The 21748-nt window shown below is 37.7% G+C and overlaps 1 protein-coding gene across 2 annotated transcripts in view; it reads left to right on the top strand.

Moving 5' to 3' along the window:
• LOC118160584 (SAM domain-containing protein SAMSN-1-like) overlaps positions 1-21748 on the top strand; it is a 104956-nt gene that overhangs the window by 53491 nt on the left and 29717 nt on the right. The window contains exon 1 of one of the 2 annotated variants that reach the window (XM_035315398.1): positions 16911-17141. The exons of the other annotated variant lie outside the window; for it this stretch is intronic. Within the exon in view, the coding sequence (XP_035171289.1) occupies positions 17085-17141 (57 nt within the window). The 5' untranslated portion in view covers positions 16911-17084. Of the gene's footprint in view, positions 1-16910; positions 17142-21748 lie in introns of those variants that run through there. 2 annotated transcript variants of the gene reach the window in all.

Below are 21748 nucleotides of genomic sequence, written 5' to 3'. Positions count from 1 at the left end.
GCAGGAGAGCATGATCTTGTTCTGAAATTGTCTTTCTGGATAGCTATGTGCAGAACACTTTTCTGTTTTGTTTACTGTTTTTTTGTTTGTTTGTTTTTTGTTTTTTAAAGGACAATTTAAAACTGGGGGGAGGGGGGAGAAAAGCTTCAGTTGGCAAGATATACAAATGATGGACACTGTGATGAGATTTTTCTCCCTCTTCTTACTGGACACAACAGGTCTTCTGGTACTCCATGTGGTGGGGATAAGCACATGGAAAGTGACTGGCTGACTGAAAAATATCAGGGGAAAAAAAAAAAAAAAAAAAAGTAAAGGGTAGCCTCCTTTACTTTTATGGCTGTACCCTCATACAGTGCTCCAGGGACTGAAGGAATTTCCCTTTGAAGGGGAGAAAAATAACCCAATTTTTTTAAAAGAGAAAAAAGGAAGACTAGGGGAACTACAGGCCAGTCAGTTTCACCGCTGTGCCAGCAAGATCATGGAGCAGATCCTACTGGAAACCTGGAAACTATACTAAGGCACATGGAAAATAAAGAGGTGTTAGGTGACAACCAGCATGGCTTCGTTAAGAGTAGATCATGCCTGAAATATCTGGTGGCCTTCTATGATGGGGTTACAGCACTGGTAGATAGGAGAAGACCAAATGACATCATCTACCTGGATTTGTGCAAATAATTTGGCAGTGTCCCCCATGAAATTCTTGTCTCTAAATTGAAGAGGCATGGATTTGACTGATAGGCTGCTTGGTGGGCAAGGAATTGGTTGGATGGTTGTACTCAAGGAGTTGCTGTCAACTGTTTAATGTCCAAGTGGAGATTAGTGATGAGTGGTGTTCCCCAGGGATCGGTATTGGGACAGGTGTTGTTAAACACTCCTAAGAAGACAGGCTGAGGGAGTCACTACCTAAAGGGAACCTACAAGAAAGCAGGCGAGGGACTCTTTTTTAGGGAGTGTAGTGATAGGACAAAGAGTAATGGTTTCAAACTTAAAGAGGGTAAATTTAAATTAGATTAGGAAGAAATTCTTTACTGTGAAGGTGGGGAGGAACTGGCACAGGTTGCCCAGAGAAGCTGTGGATGCCTCTTCCCTGGAGGTGTTCAAGGCCAGGCTGGATGGGGCTTTGAGCAACCTGGTCTAGTGGGAGGTGTCCCTGCCCATGGCAGGGGGCTTGAAACTGGGTGATTTTTATGATCCCTTCCAATTCAAACCATTCTGTGATATTGTGCAATAAAGCCAGCTCCCGGGAAAGTGAATCTAAACCACAGGAGGCAAGATAGCTGCAGACACCTGCCCCATGGGTGTTCAAATGGAGCCCCAAGTAACCAGAACCTCATATCAGAAAGTCTCCTGTCCTGACTTTTTACGTGCTGAAAACAGCATTTTTTCTAGCGTGTGCTCATATATCTTTAGGAAAGGTACACACACAGATCATTGCTGCAATAAAGTGGGTCAATATAGCACTCATATTTTTAAATATGTTAAGGTAGTCATTGAGCTTTTTTTTTTTTTTTTTTTTATGATACAGTATACATGATACATGACACAACAAAAGCAGTACCTGATACATGGGATTTGTCTTGCTGAATGTAGCACAGAAGATTTTCAAGGGATTTGACATAGAAAACAGAAAGGCTAAAGCATTGATTGATAGAACTATAATAAGGAGAGAGAGAAAACTGACCTAGAAAAAGTTAATAAAGATGCAGCAGTGATACACTGGGTAGGCTCAGCAGCACAGACTCCCAAGGAGAGCCCCTGGAGACAGACCTTTGGGCCAGAGTCTTGGCAGATATAGGCTCGGAGAAGTGCACAAAGACCGTGCTCTGTTGAGTGAGTCCTCCTGTCTGTGAGTCAATAGGATTCCCTGTAGAAGTCAGATTGTGTTGGGAACACTGGGCTCCATCGTATGCCAGCTCCTAATGAAAGCATCTCTCAGCATCCCAAGCTAAGGCTGAAGCCCCTGGGCAAATGCTATTAGTATTTTAATAGTATGGTTTTATGGGTCAGATTTATGAGAGCATAAGTGTCAATTCAAATAATTATATTTCATTTTGTCACAAACAGTCTGTTAATATTCTCTACCCTGGTGAGATTTGTCCTACACATGTTACTATTAAGTGCCAGCAAGAGGTTTAGTGCTTTTTCTTTTTTTTTCTGCATTATTGTTTATTTTGCCATCTGCTTTCCTGATGGGCAGTTTGCTCCCTGACTTTAATGTATCTCTGTGGGTTTAGTCTCTTTAGATTTAGATTACAGGCGTGGTAAGACATCTCATTCTTTGCATTTACATTCTACCAACTGGATCAATTGAAGATTACAAGGACTGGATTTTCAGTTTTGCTTTTAAAGAATCAGAAAGCCAACACTGGTGATTTTGCTATGAGGGGATTAGATTCAGAGAATGATGCAGATGTTCTTTCTGATGTTGATTTACTTACTAGAGTAAACCCCAAATTTTGCATAATACTCTTTCTGATTCTATAAGTAAACTAAAATGTTATTTTCTTGGCTGATCTTGGTTTGACTGCTACTCTCTTGTTTCTGCTACAGCATGATGTGGAAGATAGCCTTTTGATAGCCATTGAAATGCCTGAATGTCCTGAATTGAAACAAATAGGCAAAACTGGTATATGTAAGACTAAGGTCCTATTCTGTCAGCAAACTGTGGCTGATTTAGTTATGGGGACAGACAAATCTCTAGGTTGGATGCATACTATCCAGATTCATCCTGACAACATACACATATCCGATTGGAGCCTAACCTTAATCAAAGCTTGATATGCAGATAGTAAATTATCAGTAAATTATTCCCATTATCACAAGGAAAAAGACCTGGATATCTTAGGGATAGCTTGCTATTTGAAGAGAAATTATGGTGATCCCAATTCTCTTCCTCCAGTTTCTTCCCTGGATTTATTTCCTTTCTTTCTCTTCCTTTCCTCTTCCTCAGCATTTTACATGGGCCTCCCTTATGGTGTTTCACATTGCCATTGCTTGTTTCACGTAAACCAGTAAAAGGCTGATAGAGATCATCAAAGCTGGTCACCTCAACAAGAACTGTGAGAATAAACATCCACCTTCAGCTACAACAAACTCACAAAACTCCTCCAGCTAGTCTTCCTTCAGCACACACATTAAATATCTGTGTTAGCTGACTCTCTGGCACAGAGACTTTAGAGGCAACTCAGATCTCACCCACCCTGTCCACTTTCGTGTATTATGAAAAAAATTTAGAAGTCTGTATTTCTGTCCTTTAATTAAATATAGAATTGAATGTTCTAGATTACCATTTTATAGCCATGGTGCCACTGTTGGCAAATCTGTGAAAATTTAAATTAGACATAGGTCATTTTTTTCTGTATTGTTCAGCTGTTCTCAATATATCTGTTGGTTAAAATTTTGCTAGGGGCAACACAGAACATTGCTTTCTTGGTGTGTCAAGATTGCCATGTGAAATTATTGTTAGTAATATTCTTCCTAAAGGAGTTGTAATTTGTAAATAGTTCTTCCTTAGAATGTGGACAAATGTATTTAAAAAAACACTGAATATTTCAGGGGAAAAAAAAAAAAAAAAAAAAAAGAAAGAAAGAAAGAAAGAAAGAAACTACTCCTAGATAAAGAAACTACTATGCTGCATATAGTTTCATGTTACCACAAAGTACACTGGGGAGAGAAATGAGTGATCCAGTCTGCTGTCTGCAATGCTATGAATCAGCGGAAAATCAGGTAGAAAATAGAAGAACAGACTTTACAGACACCACTCTAACAACCACTTGACCTTAATGTGAAAGGGTGTTGGTTTTTATACTGTTTATTCCTCAAGCTTAGCCTTGCAGAAAGTAGTTCAGTTATCTGTCCTAGACTGCTACTTTTTTTTTACATTGTGTTTGCTAGGAGCTGCCCTTCTGTTACTTGTATGCTAAGATCTTCACTACCTTTACAAAATAGTATACTTCGAAGTCCATATTGGTTTTGTATATGCCATTTCAGCCTTCTGTTGCTTTTTCTCAGTCTGTGCAATTGAATAAGACTTGCATTCCTATGTAAGGCATGGAAATCTGTTTGGAAGCTTTTAAATATGGGATCTTGGTGAGCTTGACTGGCCCTGACAGGGCATACGGTAGAACTCATACTGGGGTCACAGCTGAGGGGCCCTCTTCGCTGTGTTCCCAAACTGTTTTGGATAGCCTGAGACAAAGAGAGAAAAGCTAATTAGAACATTTCTCATCTCCCTCAATACCTTAAATATTAGGACCATGCTACTTCATGGGCTGACCCATCCACTCTCCCTATAACTGTGTAATATGGAGGCTGTGATTGTAGAATGCCACAGGCATCCTTTACCAGAAAGGGAGAGGAGAAGACTTGGGAGATAAAAATGTTCGTGTTGGAGACCAAACAGCAGAGAGTGACTGGAAGTGGGTTTCTCTCTTCTCACAGTATCTTAGAAACATGGTTAGGTTTAACAGAAGGTTTTAGTCCTTAATACCTTAAGAATATTCATCTGTTGCAGCCTGTGGTTGGTATTCAGTGAGAATGAAAGGCCAAGGGTCATTTCCCTTGAAAGAACTAGGGGAGACCTGGGATTCTGGTGAGGAGAAAGAAAAATCTAAGGTTGCTGCAGATCAAGATATCTTTTTTCTTCCATTTGCAGGTAAGAGAAGAGTAGAAAGCTTCAAAAGATTGATTTCTATTCTATACGGATGAATTATATAGTGGTGGAATTAACAATTAGTTTGGGGAAACTGCAAGTGACTGCTTATGCCAATGCCTGTGTTCATTCACTCTCCATTCCTCTCAGGAATGTGTTATGGTCTTAAAATGAACATGTTAGCCCTGCTGACATGATCATGCTTTTCTGTCATTTCAGTGACCATGTGGCATTTTGGTCTTCTGCTGGTCTGACTTGCTTTCTTGCCAGACAAGCCATCTTCCCTTTGACCCTTAGTAGACATGCATATTTTGACACTTACTGCTTTGTTGAAGAAACACTCTTCTCCTCAGCTCTACTTTTTGACATTTTCTTGTCCTAACTCTTCTACACATAGTCTGCTTAATAAGTTCTGGTTCCTGGTTGCCCCCAAAAAGCCTTGCTTGCTTGATATGATTGCTCATATCCTGCACTCTATGCTGCCACTGCTGTTCCTGATCATCTTGATTCTCAAAGAGGTGCTGTGTAATGCCTAGAGGTTTACATGGGTTATTGGATCTCTTGTGATACCAGTGACCATCATCATTCCTAGAGATCATCATTCTCTACTGTGGAGGTAAGGTATGAACAGACAGTTTAAAAAAAAAAAAAAAAAAAAAAAAAACAGGACTGAAGGACTGAGAGTGCTCTTCTAGCTCTTCTACAGCAAAATGTGCAAGTTTCATTTGACCTGTTCTGCTTTTTGCACAGCCAAGAGAATGGCTGAGGGATTTCTTCTTCATTTCAGACAGAAGTTTCTCTTGTGCACTAGAGCACTGTGGCTTTTTAGTTTTTCTGTCTGCTCAGTTTTCTTAACCAGTTTGACTTTTTTTCTGATTTTTTTTTCTTCAGTTTTTGTGTTTCTGTTGACGAAGGCCTGCATGTGCCTTAGAAGAGCTTTCTCAATTACATGTGGAATCACATTGGCACAAATATAGTGCTAAACAGAATGCCTGGAATACACTAAAATGCTTTTCTGAGACACCAATTTTCAACTACTCCAGTCTTGCTAGCTACTTCAGTGTCAGTAATAAGTGGTACTTTTCAAAGCTGCAGCTCTAGTTCCTATTTCAGTGACAGGATGAGAAGCCAGATCCTTGCCTAGAATAAATCCAGTGTTCGGTTGGTGTTACAGGAGTTCTACTCACAGTTACCCGAGCTGAGACACTTTTTTTTTTTTTTTTTTTTTTTTTTTTTTCTCCAGAAAGGAAGAAAAGAGCAGCTGAAATGGTGGCAGTAGAGCATGCAGGACCATGATGATGGTTATTCAGGTGATGAGCTGTGGCTGAGACATGAAAACAGGACTAGTTTTCTAAGAAATGAAACTATCCCCAGCTGCTTCTCTATGCTATCTTCACTTACAAAACAGGTTTCCTATTGCTTTTTATAGCATTCCAGTTACGTTCACCTGTAACCCTGATCTTCCTATCAGTCCACCAGCTCAGCCTTTCCCCAGGTACTCAGTACCTCTCTTGCAGGACAAATAGACAGATAGAAACCCCTCGATGCTCCCCAGACTACAGAGTATGAAGATACATGGAGCGTCAAACAAAAGGGAACAGTGTTACAGCTAAATCTAACATATCATTAAATTCAAAGACACTCGCTATTTCCTTGTTCAAACCCTGTCCTGGAGCCTTGAGAAAGCTTATTTTGAATTTTAAGCCTTGTGAGGTGATGGGAACTGAGATATATTTATACGTGTCTGTTGAAAGCAAATGCTTGTGAACTTGTAGTGGCTTTGATTTTAAAATTGGAGAAGAGTCAAGATCTATGACTGAAGTTTCAGTGTTTACTTTTCATATAAATACCAAGAAAAAAATGAAAATAGCTGAAAAGACAAGAATACTAGTGGACTTAAGCTCTTGTTTTCCTTATGTTTGTAGATTCTTTCCTGATGTCTGTAGATGTTTCTTTTGCAGTGTCTGTACAGCCTTACTTTGTCTCCTGTCATGGGGAGCTTTATTTAAGAAACTGTTATATCAGAAAGTGGCTAAATGTCATATGGATTGCTTCAGCTGAATACACAAAGTGAGTGAAAATCACCTCTTAATGTGTAAGGACTCATTCCTCAAGCTTTGTGTTTTCAGGAGAGGAGCCTGGGAGGGCATGATTCAATCTCCATGATTCCAGCTTTGCTACAGATGCACCAATGAGCTGTGCTGATATGGTATACCTGCTGCTGCCATTCTGCCTCACACAATGTTTCTAGCTACCTTTCTGCATAGCAGCATGAAAATTTTAGAAATTTAGTGTCTTTGTCTGCAGTAACTTTGAATACGCAATCTCAAATAGGTTTTACAAATACGAAAAATCTGATGCTGCTGCTCTTCACTATGGTAACTCTTGTCCTACTTTATATTTTTAATACCTTACTGGATTTTTCATACCTATGTAGGGAATTATGTCACACTTTCTGTTAATCCTAGAAGAGAATGTACCTAACTATTAAAAAGCTTAGTAATTTCAAACTTTCCCTACAAACATTGCTGGTCTGTTCTGTAAGTTTGAGTAGTTAGTACCTGTTAGCATGCATAAGACAGAATGATAATTTAGTGAATTTATTTACAGTAAAATATTTTTAAAATAACCACAACATCTTTAATATAGTTTCAGATAACTGCAGAAGAACATTGCAATTCACCTCAGCTGATTTCATGGTTCTGCTTCTGACATAGCTGTTAGAGCTACAGCTGGAAAGAGAGATGAAAGGTTATTTTGGATTGCTGTTGTGAATATAGTATGAAGGGAAATGTATGTGTTAAAAGTGCTGGAAAAAATGTGCATATCATATACTTTTTTGTAAATGGCATATGAATTCACAATAGGAAAAGGAAATGCTACCTGCTTCACGAAACATGATTAAGAGTCAAAATATAATTAAACTAAGTGCAGTTGTTGATAACCAACTCTCTGATGAAAGGATGACTTCCTGTTAGCATCCTTTAAAATTGCTAAAACGATGCACTTTTGCATACCAAGAGAAAATGTATTGTCTGCCTGTTGCCTTATATACTTAACGCTGTGAAAATATTATCCTTCTTGTGGATCATTATCTCATGTCAGTCTAGCATTTTATAATTGGCATTTTTCTTCTTCTTCTTTTACTAAAAAAATATAAAAAATCATTGTTTCTTTCCATACATGTTACAAAGCAAAAAAAAAAAAGTATACATTAACTCTGTTTGAGCAGTGTTCCTGTTGAATGAGTCAGCTGCTGCAGGCTGTATTCTGGTCCTGTGTTGTGTTAGTGCATTAGCTCCTGGTGCTGGCATGAAGGTTTTGACCAATGAAGCCATTACGGTCTCGGGATCTGCCTGAGAGTGCAATTTTTTAAGTGCAATTTATTTCCCTACACGGAGTAATGAAGTTTTACTTCTGCATAGATTTACTTTTGAAACATGAACTTTGGTCTGATTTTGTGCTTGCTGAATTGGTGAAAAATTTCCCTTTTGGAGTAAAAATATTTAATCTTCATGTTGCTTGCATTAGCTCAGTATACCATTTATATGGCTAATTTGGTAAGAATTTTATTGAATGCAGGGCTAGGGAAACCACAACCTAGGATGACTCAAGGATCTTTGTCTTAATTTATAGGACTATGTAGGTGGTAGGTAGCAGTGCATACAAAAATGCCTTATATTCTTTGTGTTCTTCTCAGCTAATGTAAATGACTTTTCATTTAAGAAATATTAATTTTCTGAAGTTTCCAAGTTGTCTCGGGAGATGATTATGTTTGCTTGCTTGTTATGTGAGTGTTGATTGGGCTAGTTATTGTCTTCAGTAAGATATTTTGCATGCTTTAAAGTGTTCCTGTAAAGCCTATTTGTGAAATAAGCTTTTCATAAATTAGGAGAAATTAATTCTGTTTTCATCTCATAGAAGTACAGGTAAAGTCGCATGATATTAGTGCTTTGCAGTGGCACAAATGGAGGAGTGAGAATTTTCAGTGCCAGAATGACATTAAGATTTCCAGGGCTGCTGTATTATTAGAAAGAATGCATTTTAAAGTCCAGTAAAGTGTCTGTTGTGACACTGTACAAAAGCAGGGCATATTTTGCATAATTTCTTAGAAACTGAATACTCAGTTTAAATATTGGGTTTTCACCCAGCTTTGAAAAAATAATTGTGGGTAAAATAAAGAATAGGGCCTGAAAAATAAAACTGGAAATGAAATGGTGGACACACAATGGACACACCTCTAATTCTGCCATTTAAATACTTTTAGGTGTATGAACAGATCCTCAGAAGACAGAGATTAGGTTTTTGTTTGTTTGTTTGTTTGAGAAAGAAGTGGTCAATGACTTGTATCAGTATATGCCTTTTATTTTGAAAGGAATTCATCTATGATATGAAATTTCTGTACTGATTTTCTGACAATATTTAATTAATTGAAGAAGTTCACCTTCACCAATACATGAGCAAAACAAATCGGAAACTTGAACAAAACATAGTTCTTGCTGGAAGTGCTTATTCTCTAATCCATTTGAAGAAGTCTGGTTGACTATTTTTTGTGAAAGGACCAAATTAATTAGGTAAATGACTTGAATTCTCGTTCACTTCTACTTACAACTTACGTTTGACAGCATACCACAAGAAATGACAACAAACAGTGCATGGGAAATGGGAAAAATCAGGAGTTCAGATACTTTAGGTTCACAAGATAGGTGATATTGCAGATCTTCTGGGGGTTTCTGTGTTTAGTTCTGGATTGCGTAGTGTTTTAAAATGCAGATTTCCTTTCTCGCAGTTCATCCTTGCTCAAAACTCAGCAATACAGCAGAACATGTAGCCTTTTTGTATCAAAAATCAAAATCAAAAATCAAAAAAATCAAAAACATTGACAGGGTATTAGCAGAAGGTGTCCCTGCCCATGGCATGAGGGGTTGTAATTAGATGCTCTTTAAGGTCCCTTCCAGCACAAACCATTCTATGATTCTATGACTAGTGTGTTAGCCACTAAGATAGTTCACAAAACAGTTCTCAGATGCATAGAGATGACAGCTCACTTCCTACAGATTTGTACAAATGGAAAAGGATGAAATCAATTAATTCAGGTGACCATTTATATTTGTACATATATATATATATAAATTGCTTCCTGTAAAATAACAGGCCTGTATTTACCTTTCAGAGTTTTTCTGCTCCTGGAACGAGACACCTCTCTAGTTTTCTGTCCTAATCTGTAGCTCAGTAGAGCTTGTAGCAGATCATCAAGCTGTTGTAGGGAAAGGTTTTGTCACTTTTTCATCAACCTCTGCTTTCCTTTGCAGCAGCGAGACAAAGGAGGTAGAAAGCACCCAAGACAGCATGTGTGAAAGAAATAACAGGGATCACTATGTGAAACTAAGAGGTAGTAAAAGACTCTCTAGAAATGTTATATGCAAAGATTGAGTCAAAAAGCTCATACACTTTGTGGGGAAGTGAGAGGGGAAAGATTTCTATAATACATTGGGGAAAAAAAAAAAAAAAAAAAAAAAAAAAAAAAAAAAAAGTTGGCAGAGGGAATCCTAAAGGAAAGTGGGTTGTTTGTAAAGAGGCAACGCAACCATCTCTCTTTCCACAGAGCAGAGTTTTGCAGACAGCCTCCTCTGTCCATTCCCTTCAATCCCCAAAGACAAGTTACTGATATGTAGGTAATTATCTTACAACTGCTGAGTACTGTGACTGTCCCTGTGAGTGCTTTTAGTCCACAGACAGCCTGAGATAATACACATTGTCTTAAAACCTTAATGAAATAAATTTATGAGAATGTGCTTCACTTCATCTTGGTGATGGGCTAAGAGCATCTTCCCACCTTGTTAGTGAAGCTCAGCTGGCCTGGGATAACTTGATCAATCATGATCATTCAGTCTGAAGTGTCCCCTAAAGGCCCGAGCAAGGCAAGCAGGGCAGTGACCTTAACTGGCAAAGAGAGCAGCGGTCACCTGGCCAGTCCTCCCCAGAGAGTAACTCAGTGCTGAACTCCATTAGGAAAAGTACCTCCTCTTCTGCATGGTGGAGCTCAGTGTGGCTGCAGTTTGCCCACCCTGCATAACCCCTTCACTGAATCATATGGCTGACGGGCTGGGCTAACCACCTGTGCCTGCCAGAGCAGGGGGCAGACCTTCCTGCAGGGAGATTCAGTCCTGAAAGCAAGGGTAAGAGCAAATCATCTGCTCCAGTTTCGTTCCCAGTATGTGAGATTTAGCAGGTCTGCTGACAGAGTTAATCTGACCCACACAATGCTTGATTTTGAATGTATTGCCATAGATGTTAGCACCTGAATCAAGTGTTGCAACAGATAAGCCCACAACTCCAGTGCAGAGTGTTTCAAGGCGAAGAAAATCAAATGCAAGATTGAACCTAATCGCCTAATCTTGGCAATGAAGTGATTTTGTGTTTCTGCTGACTATCACATCAGTTAGATGAGTTGCAGGAAAATGTATAAAACAATTGCAAATAAAGCAAATTTGTCCCTCTCTGTCACTTCTAAATTTTGATTTTCATCCACTTCAAACCAGGAAAAAAAGGAAGAGTAGCTTTTTCATCTAGAAGCAAAATGAAACTAAAGCCCTGCAAGTGAATGCCAGCCTTTATTCTTTTTCATGATATCATCTGAAGAGCAGTCCTAATGCTGTGATGGCACAGAAACTTGACATTCTGACATCAGCGAAGAAATTCAGCAGGAGATGTTTACTGGTAAAAGATAGCTCAAACTACAAAGAGTTTCCTGACAGCAGGTTGCGCATTAGAGTTAATCAGAATTTACTTTTGTTGATCTTGATTCTAATCAGAGATAGGCAGGCAGACATCATGTACATACCTTGAGAAAATCCCCTGCTGCACTGCCAATGCCGCTGCATTAAGCTGGTCTTCTAAATGCTGAACGAAGCATGTCATGTTTTATGTGTAAAATTAAGACAGAGAGCCTAAATTTATTTTTGCATCAGTTCCCTTCATCACAAATTTTATGTCTTTTGAATAGATATGTAAGGTAGCTGTCGTTCTTTATCTTTAAATGCATTTCTGGGAGGCTGAGCTTCATCTGGATAATTACAAAACAGTTATACAAACCTGCAAATTATGTGGGATAAAATGCCCTTGTATCTGATTAGCAATCCCATTGTTCACTAACAGAATCATGCAGCTTTGCACTAACATTGTCATGCAGCTTTGAGCTACCACTTAACATTGACTCTGAGAAACAGCATCCTATTCACATACATGCCCGAACCCACAGCAACAGCGTCTTGTCAGTTGCTTTCTGTTATTCATCACAGACTGTAAAATGAGCTCTGCTTACAATAAACTATACAGGAAACCCACCAGTGACGCACATATTTCTGTTGGAAATTATTACACGGATACTGGATAAGCCTGTGGCTATGTTTTACAAGATACCAACCTTGCTGACTTTGAGTTTTCCCAACAGGCATACCTAGAAGATATAGATACAACTCTGGCTCTTACTCTTCGAGGTAATAAGAAAGGGATTTGTTCAATAGGTGAAAGCCAATCTCCTTGAGAATCATTCTGTCACAATAGAATAGATTTTTATTAGTGTTAGTGCTAACTTGACATAGTGTAGGTATGACTGATCTGTTCATCTACTGCTAATACCAGAGAATGTGCTGGGAGCAAAGTTTGAGATAAGTTCTTGGTACTTCATTTTCCCTTTAGGCCATGTGATGTTGGGAGCATGCCAAGGACATAGTCTGGGGGCCTGGAAATAAGACATTTTTTCTTACCCAATAGGAGCTGTTTTTGTACCAGAAATGTCTCTAAATTCAGCAGGAGCTTTGGTAGCGATGCTCTATAGCTTGTCCCTGCCATATTTCTTTGTGACTCCATTGACCTTAGTGGCAAAGGATTAGCATACAGAAAGAAAGAATTGCAAAAATATTTTTTCAGGAAGAGAAGGAAGCACAAGAGTCTCAGGGAGGCTGACTTCACAATTTCTGGGATTCAACATAATGGTGATATTCCTGCTTATTTGTGCCCTTACTGTTGCTTTAACAAGCTTGCACTCTACTCATTTGTTCCCTGATGCTGTCTCAGTGGATGTATAGCATAAAAAATCCCCCTGTTCCCAATTTAAATTATTTGGAAAAGATCAAGTTTTTGAAGCAACCTTTAGTGGTTTAGGTTTTTAGCTTTGTTGAATAGCCAGTTTCTGCAGTCTTCATAAGAATTCCGCCTCATACAGGATAGGAATTTTCCTGATATAGTGTCAACCCTATGACAAATCAAGGGCATAAACTTAAAATATTCTTAATCCTGTTTGTCTTTCACAGAATCTGAGTTTATGTAGCCTCATTTTTTCCTTTATTTTTTTTTTCTCCTGATAAAAAGCACATGGGAGCCAATTCGATAAGAAATTACACAACTCATTGAGTGAAGAAAAGCCCATAAGTGTTGTGGAGCAATTTTGAGTGCTAAGTGTGGGGTGTTCGGAGTGATGAATCTGCAGTGAATGCTTGAGTTCTGAAAATGGGACCTTAAGCTCCAGCTCCATTCCCCAGGATCCCAAAGAAAAAGCAGAGTCTCAGTCTTCAGTTAAAATAAGAATTCAGTGTTTAGTTTAAATACTTATAAAGACAGCCCAGCCAACAACATCTGGCTTCTTTTGTTAAAGGGAGAGGGACGCTCACTCGAGTGGGAGAGAGATCTCACTTTTTCACTCTTCTTCCTTTAATTTCTGTAGCCTCTTTGCCATCTTAGTTTATCGCGAGAATTGTGCTGACAAGTGGCATTGACTGCACTGTAGCTGGCCCTTGCACAGATTAGATCAGGAGAGGGAAGTATCTAGCTATATTCTGACCAGTAATTAGTACATTTGAGGAAATTGTGTTCTTCTCATGAGCGTTCCTTGAGGAAATAAAGACTAAAATTGTTAAGCAAATTATTCATGGCAAATTATTTACTCAGCTCCACCTCCTGTTCTGAGATTTCTGCAATACCTAAGCAAGCTAGGTCATACAGGGAGAGGCATGGACATAAAAGCAGAGGCTGAAGGCACCTTTCTTTTCTTGTCAAATATACAAATCTTAATTTAATTAAAATAGACTAACACACTTTGGGATCACTTAGCATAAGGGAAAGCAATGTACAGCCCCCAGGTATCTCTGAGTCATCAGTTAAACTTGGGCCAGATGTGTCTGACAGGCAGTGAAAAATGAGTTACTAATATGAAAAATATCTCATTTTGTTTGCTTTTTGACAGGTGACCACCACTGCCAAACCCTTAATTCTAATTTTCACTCTACTTTGTAGATCTATAAAAATAATCAGATATAGAAAGTATGAGTTTATACTTACAGTTTAGACTGGAAGTAGTTTCTTCTTTCCAGGCAAGGTCACTGAGGAGTGTAGTGCTTGATACTGTTGTGTGACACTTGATACTGTGTGGGAGGGTGACACATAAAGCACCTGAGTATTCAGGATCTTTCATCATAGTCCACTCATTAAAACTGAAGAATGATAATAAGCTATAACGTGTATTGCCTTTTATAAATATAATGACATTGGGAATCATTCTCATGGGGTCATCTTAATTATTTTTAAGTGGAAAACCCTTTTCCCCATTGGACTTCAGAGAGAGAAGAGTGGCATTGCTTAGGTATGTCAGGATGGAGTCCAATCTAAGCCTCATAAAATTAATCTGAAAAAAATCTATTGATTTCACTGTGGCTTGGATCAGTTCCAAAAACCAACAAGGAAATGGAATAGGTTACCTGTAATCATGTCCAACAGAAAATTAAATATGAGAATTTTTATTTTAATTTTACATAGGTATTCATTCCTCTTTGAAAAATTAGCTTGAAATACAGAGGATATAAGCACCAGGCTTATTGTTAATTTTTAATACAGAAGAGCCCTCTTTTAAATGTATTGGTTAACTGAATTAAATGAATTTACTGTTATATATGTTTGATTTTCTTCACTTTGTTACTTTTTAAAACTAGTGTGGGTCAACCTTCCAAGGGCAAGAACCTAATCAGGTCAGCTTTCAAGCTGCTATAATTTTTCTGATATGTGAATGAGGAAAGGAAATAGATATGGGTGGGTACTATATCTCTTGAAATGGCCTCTTTCTTCCTGTTTCACAATAAATATTCTACAGAATGGAAGCTCATATATTACTCTTCAGATGAGTTCTCATTTTATTAATCATGAAGATTTTAACAGTGGCCTGAGACAGGAAATCACAGTCTAATTATCAGCAGTGTTATTTAATCCTTCGGTTTGGATCAGATTATAAAGAAAAGCAATATACTGCAATGTATATCTATGTAGATAAATAATCGGGTTTAATCACTGTAAAACATACATACAACTACTATAACAACATATGGCTCTACTGAATTACTAAGGTTGATTAAATACCCATGGTAAAACCTCCTCAGGGTTAAAAACTAAAATGGACTTTTAGGGTGTTCGTAACAGATATATGGAAGAAACATGTGCCTTATAGTTCATCACTATTATTAATAACTATTAATAATTTTAATTATTAATAATTATAAATAACATATCCCTCAGAGTTTATCATTTTTATTATTAACAATAATCCATATTTAATTAATAATAATGATGATGAAATCTGAGAGGTATCTTATTATTGATAATAAAATTCAGCTCTATTCTAAATGAGAGTAGTTATGGTTAAAGTGTGAAGTGAAACATCTTGGTTAATGGGCTGAGGTTCAACATGTATTTCACTACAACCCAATAACTTGAAGAACAATCTTGCTTTATATTTGGCATAATCTCCATATCTTAAGCCCAGTTCATCCTCTCCTTCTTAACCACCTAGTTCTTAGAAGCTCTGAAAAGGAAAACCTCATTTTACCATTAGCATATAGTAATTTACCCATCAGTCTCAGTCCATTCAGTTGCACATCCATCAGAATCCAAGAAGGCCTTCGAAACTTTTCTTATATATTTAACTAGAAGTCCAAATAGCAAACTGAAATGGGAATTCATCTGATGAGTAGTGTATTTTCCCTCCTTGCAGTATTCATGTGATAGAGGATGAACAGAGCAATTAAACAGAGAGACTGCCTGCTGCTTATCCAGCATTGTCTCCTCATTTATGCTTCAAAAAATTAGAAGTGTGCTTGGGGCTGGGAAAGGAAATTCTAAAAAATCAGACCTGTTCATCTCTTATCAGCTTTTGACTATCAATTCTTCTGTTGTTCAGTTCAGGTGGTTCTGTTAAATGTTAAAAAAAATAATAATAATAATAACCAAAGTTTATTTCTTCATTTTTTCAGTTCTGCAATTAACTTAAAAATAGATTCATTTATTCATTTGTAGTACTGTTAAGATTTCGTTGAAGTTCTATGGGTAGCCCAAAGATTTTAGGTTTGTAATTGAGAATTTTCATCCACCTTTCAGCAAAAAGCTGATTTTTTTTTCATGGTTTCAGGTTTTGTGTTTTATGATTCACAACAAATAAGGTGTTTTTTTTTTAGGATAGTCCAGATATGTGTGTGTTTGACTTTGGCAAATTATCAAATTATATCAAACAAAAATAAGCAGAAATTCTAAGCTATCTTAGTACCACCACTTTCATTTAGCCTCCGAGTTGTTTTTAAAAGGGGTGAAAAGAACTTTAATTTGTCATTCTCCCCTGACTCTTTGTTGTAAGCCTTCTCTTAGACTTGGTTGTTCTCCCTCCTACTTTGCCACCAAATCAACAGTGGAAGACTGAGAAGTGCTATTTCAGGGTGTCAAAATTCTGTGATGAAAGGCAAAAAAAATATTCTACCATGCAAAACAAGAAAATGGCTTTAGAAATTCTTCCTTCTCTCCCAAACACTAGCCTTTAATCTTCTTGCAGTTATTGCATGACTGTTCAGCTAAGAGAGAAAGGGAGACAGACATTAGGGAGCAGCTTGACCATGTGCCACAGTGCAGTGCAAATCTGCTGGGAAATAATATCCCTTGGTGATCAGAAGAGCAGCACACCTTCTTCACATTCAAGTCTCAGCACAAGCTGAAGTGAAGGGTGCAGTTAGTGCCACAAGGTTGAGTGGGAAAAATGAGAGAGGAAAAGAGAATGATTTCTTGAGGTTGTGCAATGTCTTATTGAGGCCTGACAGTAACACAGAAGTTGTAAAGAATTTCTTAGTCTGCACCCTGTCCTCATTTTCAACTCATCTTGTTAGTGCACCTCTCTCTCTTTCTCTCTCTCCCCTGTCACTTCCTCCCCTCCTTCCTCACTCCCTCCCCAAACTACCATTTCAGCTTGCTCACCCGTTCTGCAAGGCAGCTGCGTGGTCACATCCTGACAGAATAAGGAACTGCATTAACTGATGTGCCCTTGCGCGGTATACACTTTTTTTGTGCTTAGTTTAGTTGCAAGCCAGTAGCAGTTGCACATCGGTTGGATAAACCTGAATTTAAAATGTTGAAGAGAAAACCATCCAATGTGTCTGATAAGGAGAAAAGTCAAAAACCAAAGGTAAGAATCTTTAACTGTTATTGTCAATGAACTATGACAGGAATTCTTAACAAGTTTTAGAAGGAATATTTAGGTACTTGAAAGGCCTAGGACTGGTTGTAATTCCATGGAGTACCTCTTAAGGTTTTGCAGCCGCTACAGAAAATGTGGAGCTGAAAACCAAAACCTCAAGCAATTCAGGATTTCCTCAGCAAGTCTCTCTGTAGTATAATTTCAATAATTTATTTTTATGTACTCTCTTTATAAATTTAATGATCTGATCCAAGAAATCATAATTCTGAAGCTGCTATAGCTGTTTTGAAGGGTTCTGGTACTGGATATTGTCTATTGGTGTATGTTCTGCATTAGGCTTTTATTAGACACTCACAAAAATTCCCTTTCTCCCTTGCACTTGTAATAAACGGATGATGTCCCAAAAAAGAGTGTGAGAAGTAGTGAGGGATTAGAAAAACTATTAGATTTGTTCCTTGTTTTAGTAAATTTCCTTTTACATCATCATAACCAGAGGAGGAGATGGTACTTGGCAATCAGTTTTTGTTGTCTTCATTTTTCTGGGAATGATTATACTTTCAGCTTGAAAGAAATACTCTTAATAAATTGATAAGTTGCTACAATGGACGCTTTCTACAATCTGGAATTGCAAGACAGAAAGTGTGAGTTTTGGAAGATGCATAAGGATATGTCCTGCCCTACAAATTTACTTTAAGTCCCTGAACTGTGTGTAGAATAACCTTTCAAATTGTGTTGTGAGCCTTAAGAGAAATGGATGGTGCTATATGTGAGCACTTCCATATCAATTTTTCAGTGCTTAAAATTTAAATAAGAGACTAGAAAACCCTTTTAGTATACCTCTGATTTCAGTAACTCAGTGTCTCTTAGTTTTACAGACCCATCTTCTCATTGTTTGAGAACACACCTCACATTGTGACTTCTATATCCTAAAAGCTTATTGAAGACAGTTTTTCAGAAGGAATGTCTTCTGGTTTTACATGACATGGGCTTTTATATATCACATTTGCAGTTTTAGTCTCTGATTCATTAACAATTAAAATTAATGTTATGTTCTATGGATTTGAAAGAATTTTGAAGTCATTTTTCCATGGATTTGTATATTTTTTAAGCATTTCACTTGTTTATATGGTATCTGTTTGCTTCTATTCCATCATCATACTGTTTTTTAAAGGCAGGGAAGGAGTATAGTTAATATTGAATTACACTATAAGTAAGAAAGGATCACGAGACCCTGTCCATTTAGTATTTGCAAATTCACTTTTGGTCACTCTCTTCTTCCAGAATAATACTTTACTTAACAAATGGTCTGATTTTTTTTTTCCCACACAGTTGGTTATTCATTTATGAATGTACTCCATGCTATTAAAATGCTGGCATTGTGGCTTCTCAAATCTCTGAATCTATGTGAATCTGTATATATATATATATATATATATATATATACACATAAAAGTCTGTGAAAATTATATATATACGGATTCACTGTTTGTGTAAAGGAGAAATAAAGACAGTCTAAACACTTGACTGATTTTCAAACCTCCTGACATTGCTGGGCTGACTTAGTCTTATTTTAAATGTTTACCAAAAATTGGAAAGTATTTGTGAATTAGCTCAGGATCTCTTTCTGCCTTAATAGTATACTTTGAAACACTTTAGCGACTATAGTCCCACTTTTGCAAAGACCTGTGTAAACCTTCCACTATGAGAATCTTGTGCTGAATATGATATTCACAAAAAGGTTGTGGGAGGAGACAGCTTCCTTCACACAGAATAGAAATTTTCATTTGATGTAGCATGTTTTGAAACATGCATTGTGTAAGCAACGCAAATACCTAACTTGCTCGATACAGAATTGGGTAACATGGGATGCAGATCTTCACCTCCCAACAGAAGTTACAGAATTTCACAAGTGATTACTCTAGATGTTTTCCTGACTACCCCTGCTCTGCGTAGGCAATATTTGACGTCACCTTATACTCGCAGGGAAGGATATCATTGTCACGGTGGAGGTCTTGGGCTACCTTTCCTCAACTTCAGGTGGCTGTCTCAGATGTCCTAGAGTCTCCAGAACAGACACATGGGGCTGACACATATGACACAAGACTTATGGGAAAGCCATAGAACTGTTAAGTGAAACTGTCGCTTGCCACCTTAGACCCAGAAACAGGACAACCAAAACATCTGCTTAGGCAACTCAGTCTTATCCATAGTGACCAGTTGTCTTTATTATATTTGTATGAACTTTTGTGCATCAATTCAAGTGTTTCACCTTGATTTTCTTTTTAATCCTTTTGTTTTTATTACATTCTAATGTGAAATTACCCAATGTCCATGAAGAGTATCTGGTTATGCATTTTGATAAAGTTGAAGGAATACTGTGCACAGTTGATGTTAAAACCTTTACCTTGGCAATTCACTGTCCCTGTATAAAACTGTAGTATAGCATAGGGTGTATAAAATGCTTGTAGTGGTGGGCAGGTCAGTGGCCAGTGGAGGAATAATACAGATTTTCACTTATCTAACTGCCAGTTCTCTGATTGCAAAACATTTACTTTATTGTTGTGGCATTTTAGAGAATTCTGCAAATGTGCTAAGTGCTACATAGATAAGAAATAGCATCTTGCAGCTCTCGGTGTCTTCTACCCAAAGGTCCATTGCCATGAAATACTAGTGTTGCGGTTTTTCCTTATACAGCAAGGATTACTATAGCACTACCGTCATGCTTAATAACTTTTCTGCATATCTGGCAGCTTTTGTATATGTGTGGATATGTATAAAACTACTATGTAATTTTTATGTAAAGTAAATAATGAATGTAATAAACATTCATTTTTGAGGAAAAAAAAAAATCTACACCTGGTGTTATCCCAGAGAAAATGGGGAGATAAATATTTTCAAAAGAGATACTGAAAGGATTTATATCATTTGCTAATATTTATCATTGTAGCTGCACATACTGCTGTGAATTTATACGTTTACACCTTGTACAGCAGCTGAGAACCTAGGCAGTTGAATTGTAAAGGAACAGTCCTAAGGCTTAAAAATACACTGCCTAATATTGAAGAAATTCAAACTTATTGAGGGGTTAAGCTCTCTATTTCAAGACTGTCCTCTTTCTAATCCAACCTGTCTGTCCATGTCCTTAAATGACTTTCTATCACAGTACAGCATGAGCACTTCCCACGAAGAGCAGTCTCAGGGCATCCTTTCAGAACTCACCTGTTCTCTTCACTTTTCTGTCAACCTGGACATGACTCAGTTTATGTGATGTAGCTGTTCTAAGCCACAGCTCAGTATTGTTTGTGAGCAGGTGAAGTCAAACAAACTAGGGTTTCCACATAGCCTGATCACCAGAGTCTGCCTTGGCCCTGGCAGCTCCCTGCAGCCAGAGCAAGTCCCCTGCATTGCTGAAGGGGCAGGCACAGAGCAGCAGTGTGTTGTAGCAAGGAGCAGGAGTGAATGCTTTTACCAGATGTGCTTCCGCCATGAGGTGGTGTAGTCTGTCCCACCACCACTTGGAGAGCTGGGAGGAGGAGAGCAGTTGACTTAGAGGATAAGCCAAAGAGCCCTGAAATTGCCTGGATTTTATCCTCTTTGGCCCTTATGGTGGTGTTACAGATCTCTGTGTATCTGGGGAGTGGCACAAAGTAGATTTTAAAAAATGGTAAGAAAAACATTTGAAGAAATTAAACAGGCTCTAGTCTTCTCTTTTATGTGCTTCATTAAGTACCATAAGTACCATAAGTACCATAAAAAAAAAAAAAAAAAAAAAAAAAAAAACTATTACATCATTTTTCAGCTACTCCTCTTTCCACTTTTTGGTGTTTTGCGGTTTTGACCAGGTGTAAATGACAATGGAAGGTGCAAACTAATCAGTAAAATGTCCCTGCACTGTGCTGCTTACTTCACACAATGTAATGTGCTGGGCAGAAGATATTCTTATGTTTCTCTCAAATTCCTACAGACATAGCAAACTTGAGATCTGCCTGATGATTCTTGGCTTTACTTCAAGCTGAAGCAAACATGACTTTGCGCCATTTCTTTCCTGGCTTTACTTTCTGGAAAGTCTTGTGTCATTATTTTACATGACAGATGATCTATGTTTATGCTAAAAGTTTGAGACATTTTTGTTTCCTTTTTCTGCTTCCGAACATACTAGATGTGTGGAACTCAGCTTACTTCTGGTATAAGACAATTCAGGGTCAATGCCTGTGTATTTTGTTTAGGCAAAAATAAGCTTCTAATTAAATCAATATTCACTTACTAAGGCGATAAACTATTATTTATTTTCAGGGCTATAATAAAATAGTGGCAAATCCAACTGAAGGAAATACTTTGCTGCACAACTTTGTCCCCTAGTAGTATTTTATATAATTAATTTTCTTTTTTATAAGCATTATTTCAAACCCTGCCTGCACAGAAATCAATGCACATTTTTACCATAGATTTAATGAGTCCAGGATTTCTCTTCTTTATATATTCTTCACAGAAGGATATCCTTATCCTGAAAACATATAAATGAACAAATTGGCTGTGATCCTATTGATTTCTATGGGATTTGTCATCTGTATCAAGTTTATCACTTGCCTGTGTTT

Source organism: Oxyura jamaicensis, chromosome 1 (genome assembly GCF_011077185.1).
Source record: "Oxyura jamaicensis isolate SHBP4307 breed ruddy duck chromosome 1, BPBGC_Ojam_1.0, whole genome shotgun sequence".
Lineage (NCBI taxonomy): Eukaryota > Metazoa > Chordata > Aves > Anseriformes > Anatidae > Oxyura > Oxyura jamaicensis.
Note: the sequence above shows the minus strand (reverse complement) of the source record. Positions and strands in the feature narration are given on the sequence as shown.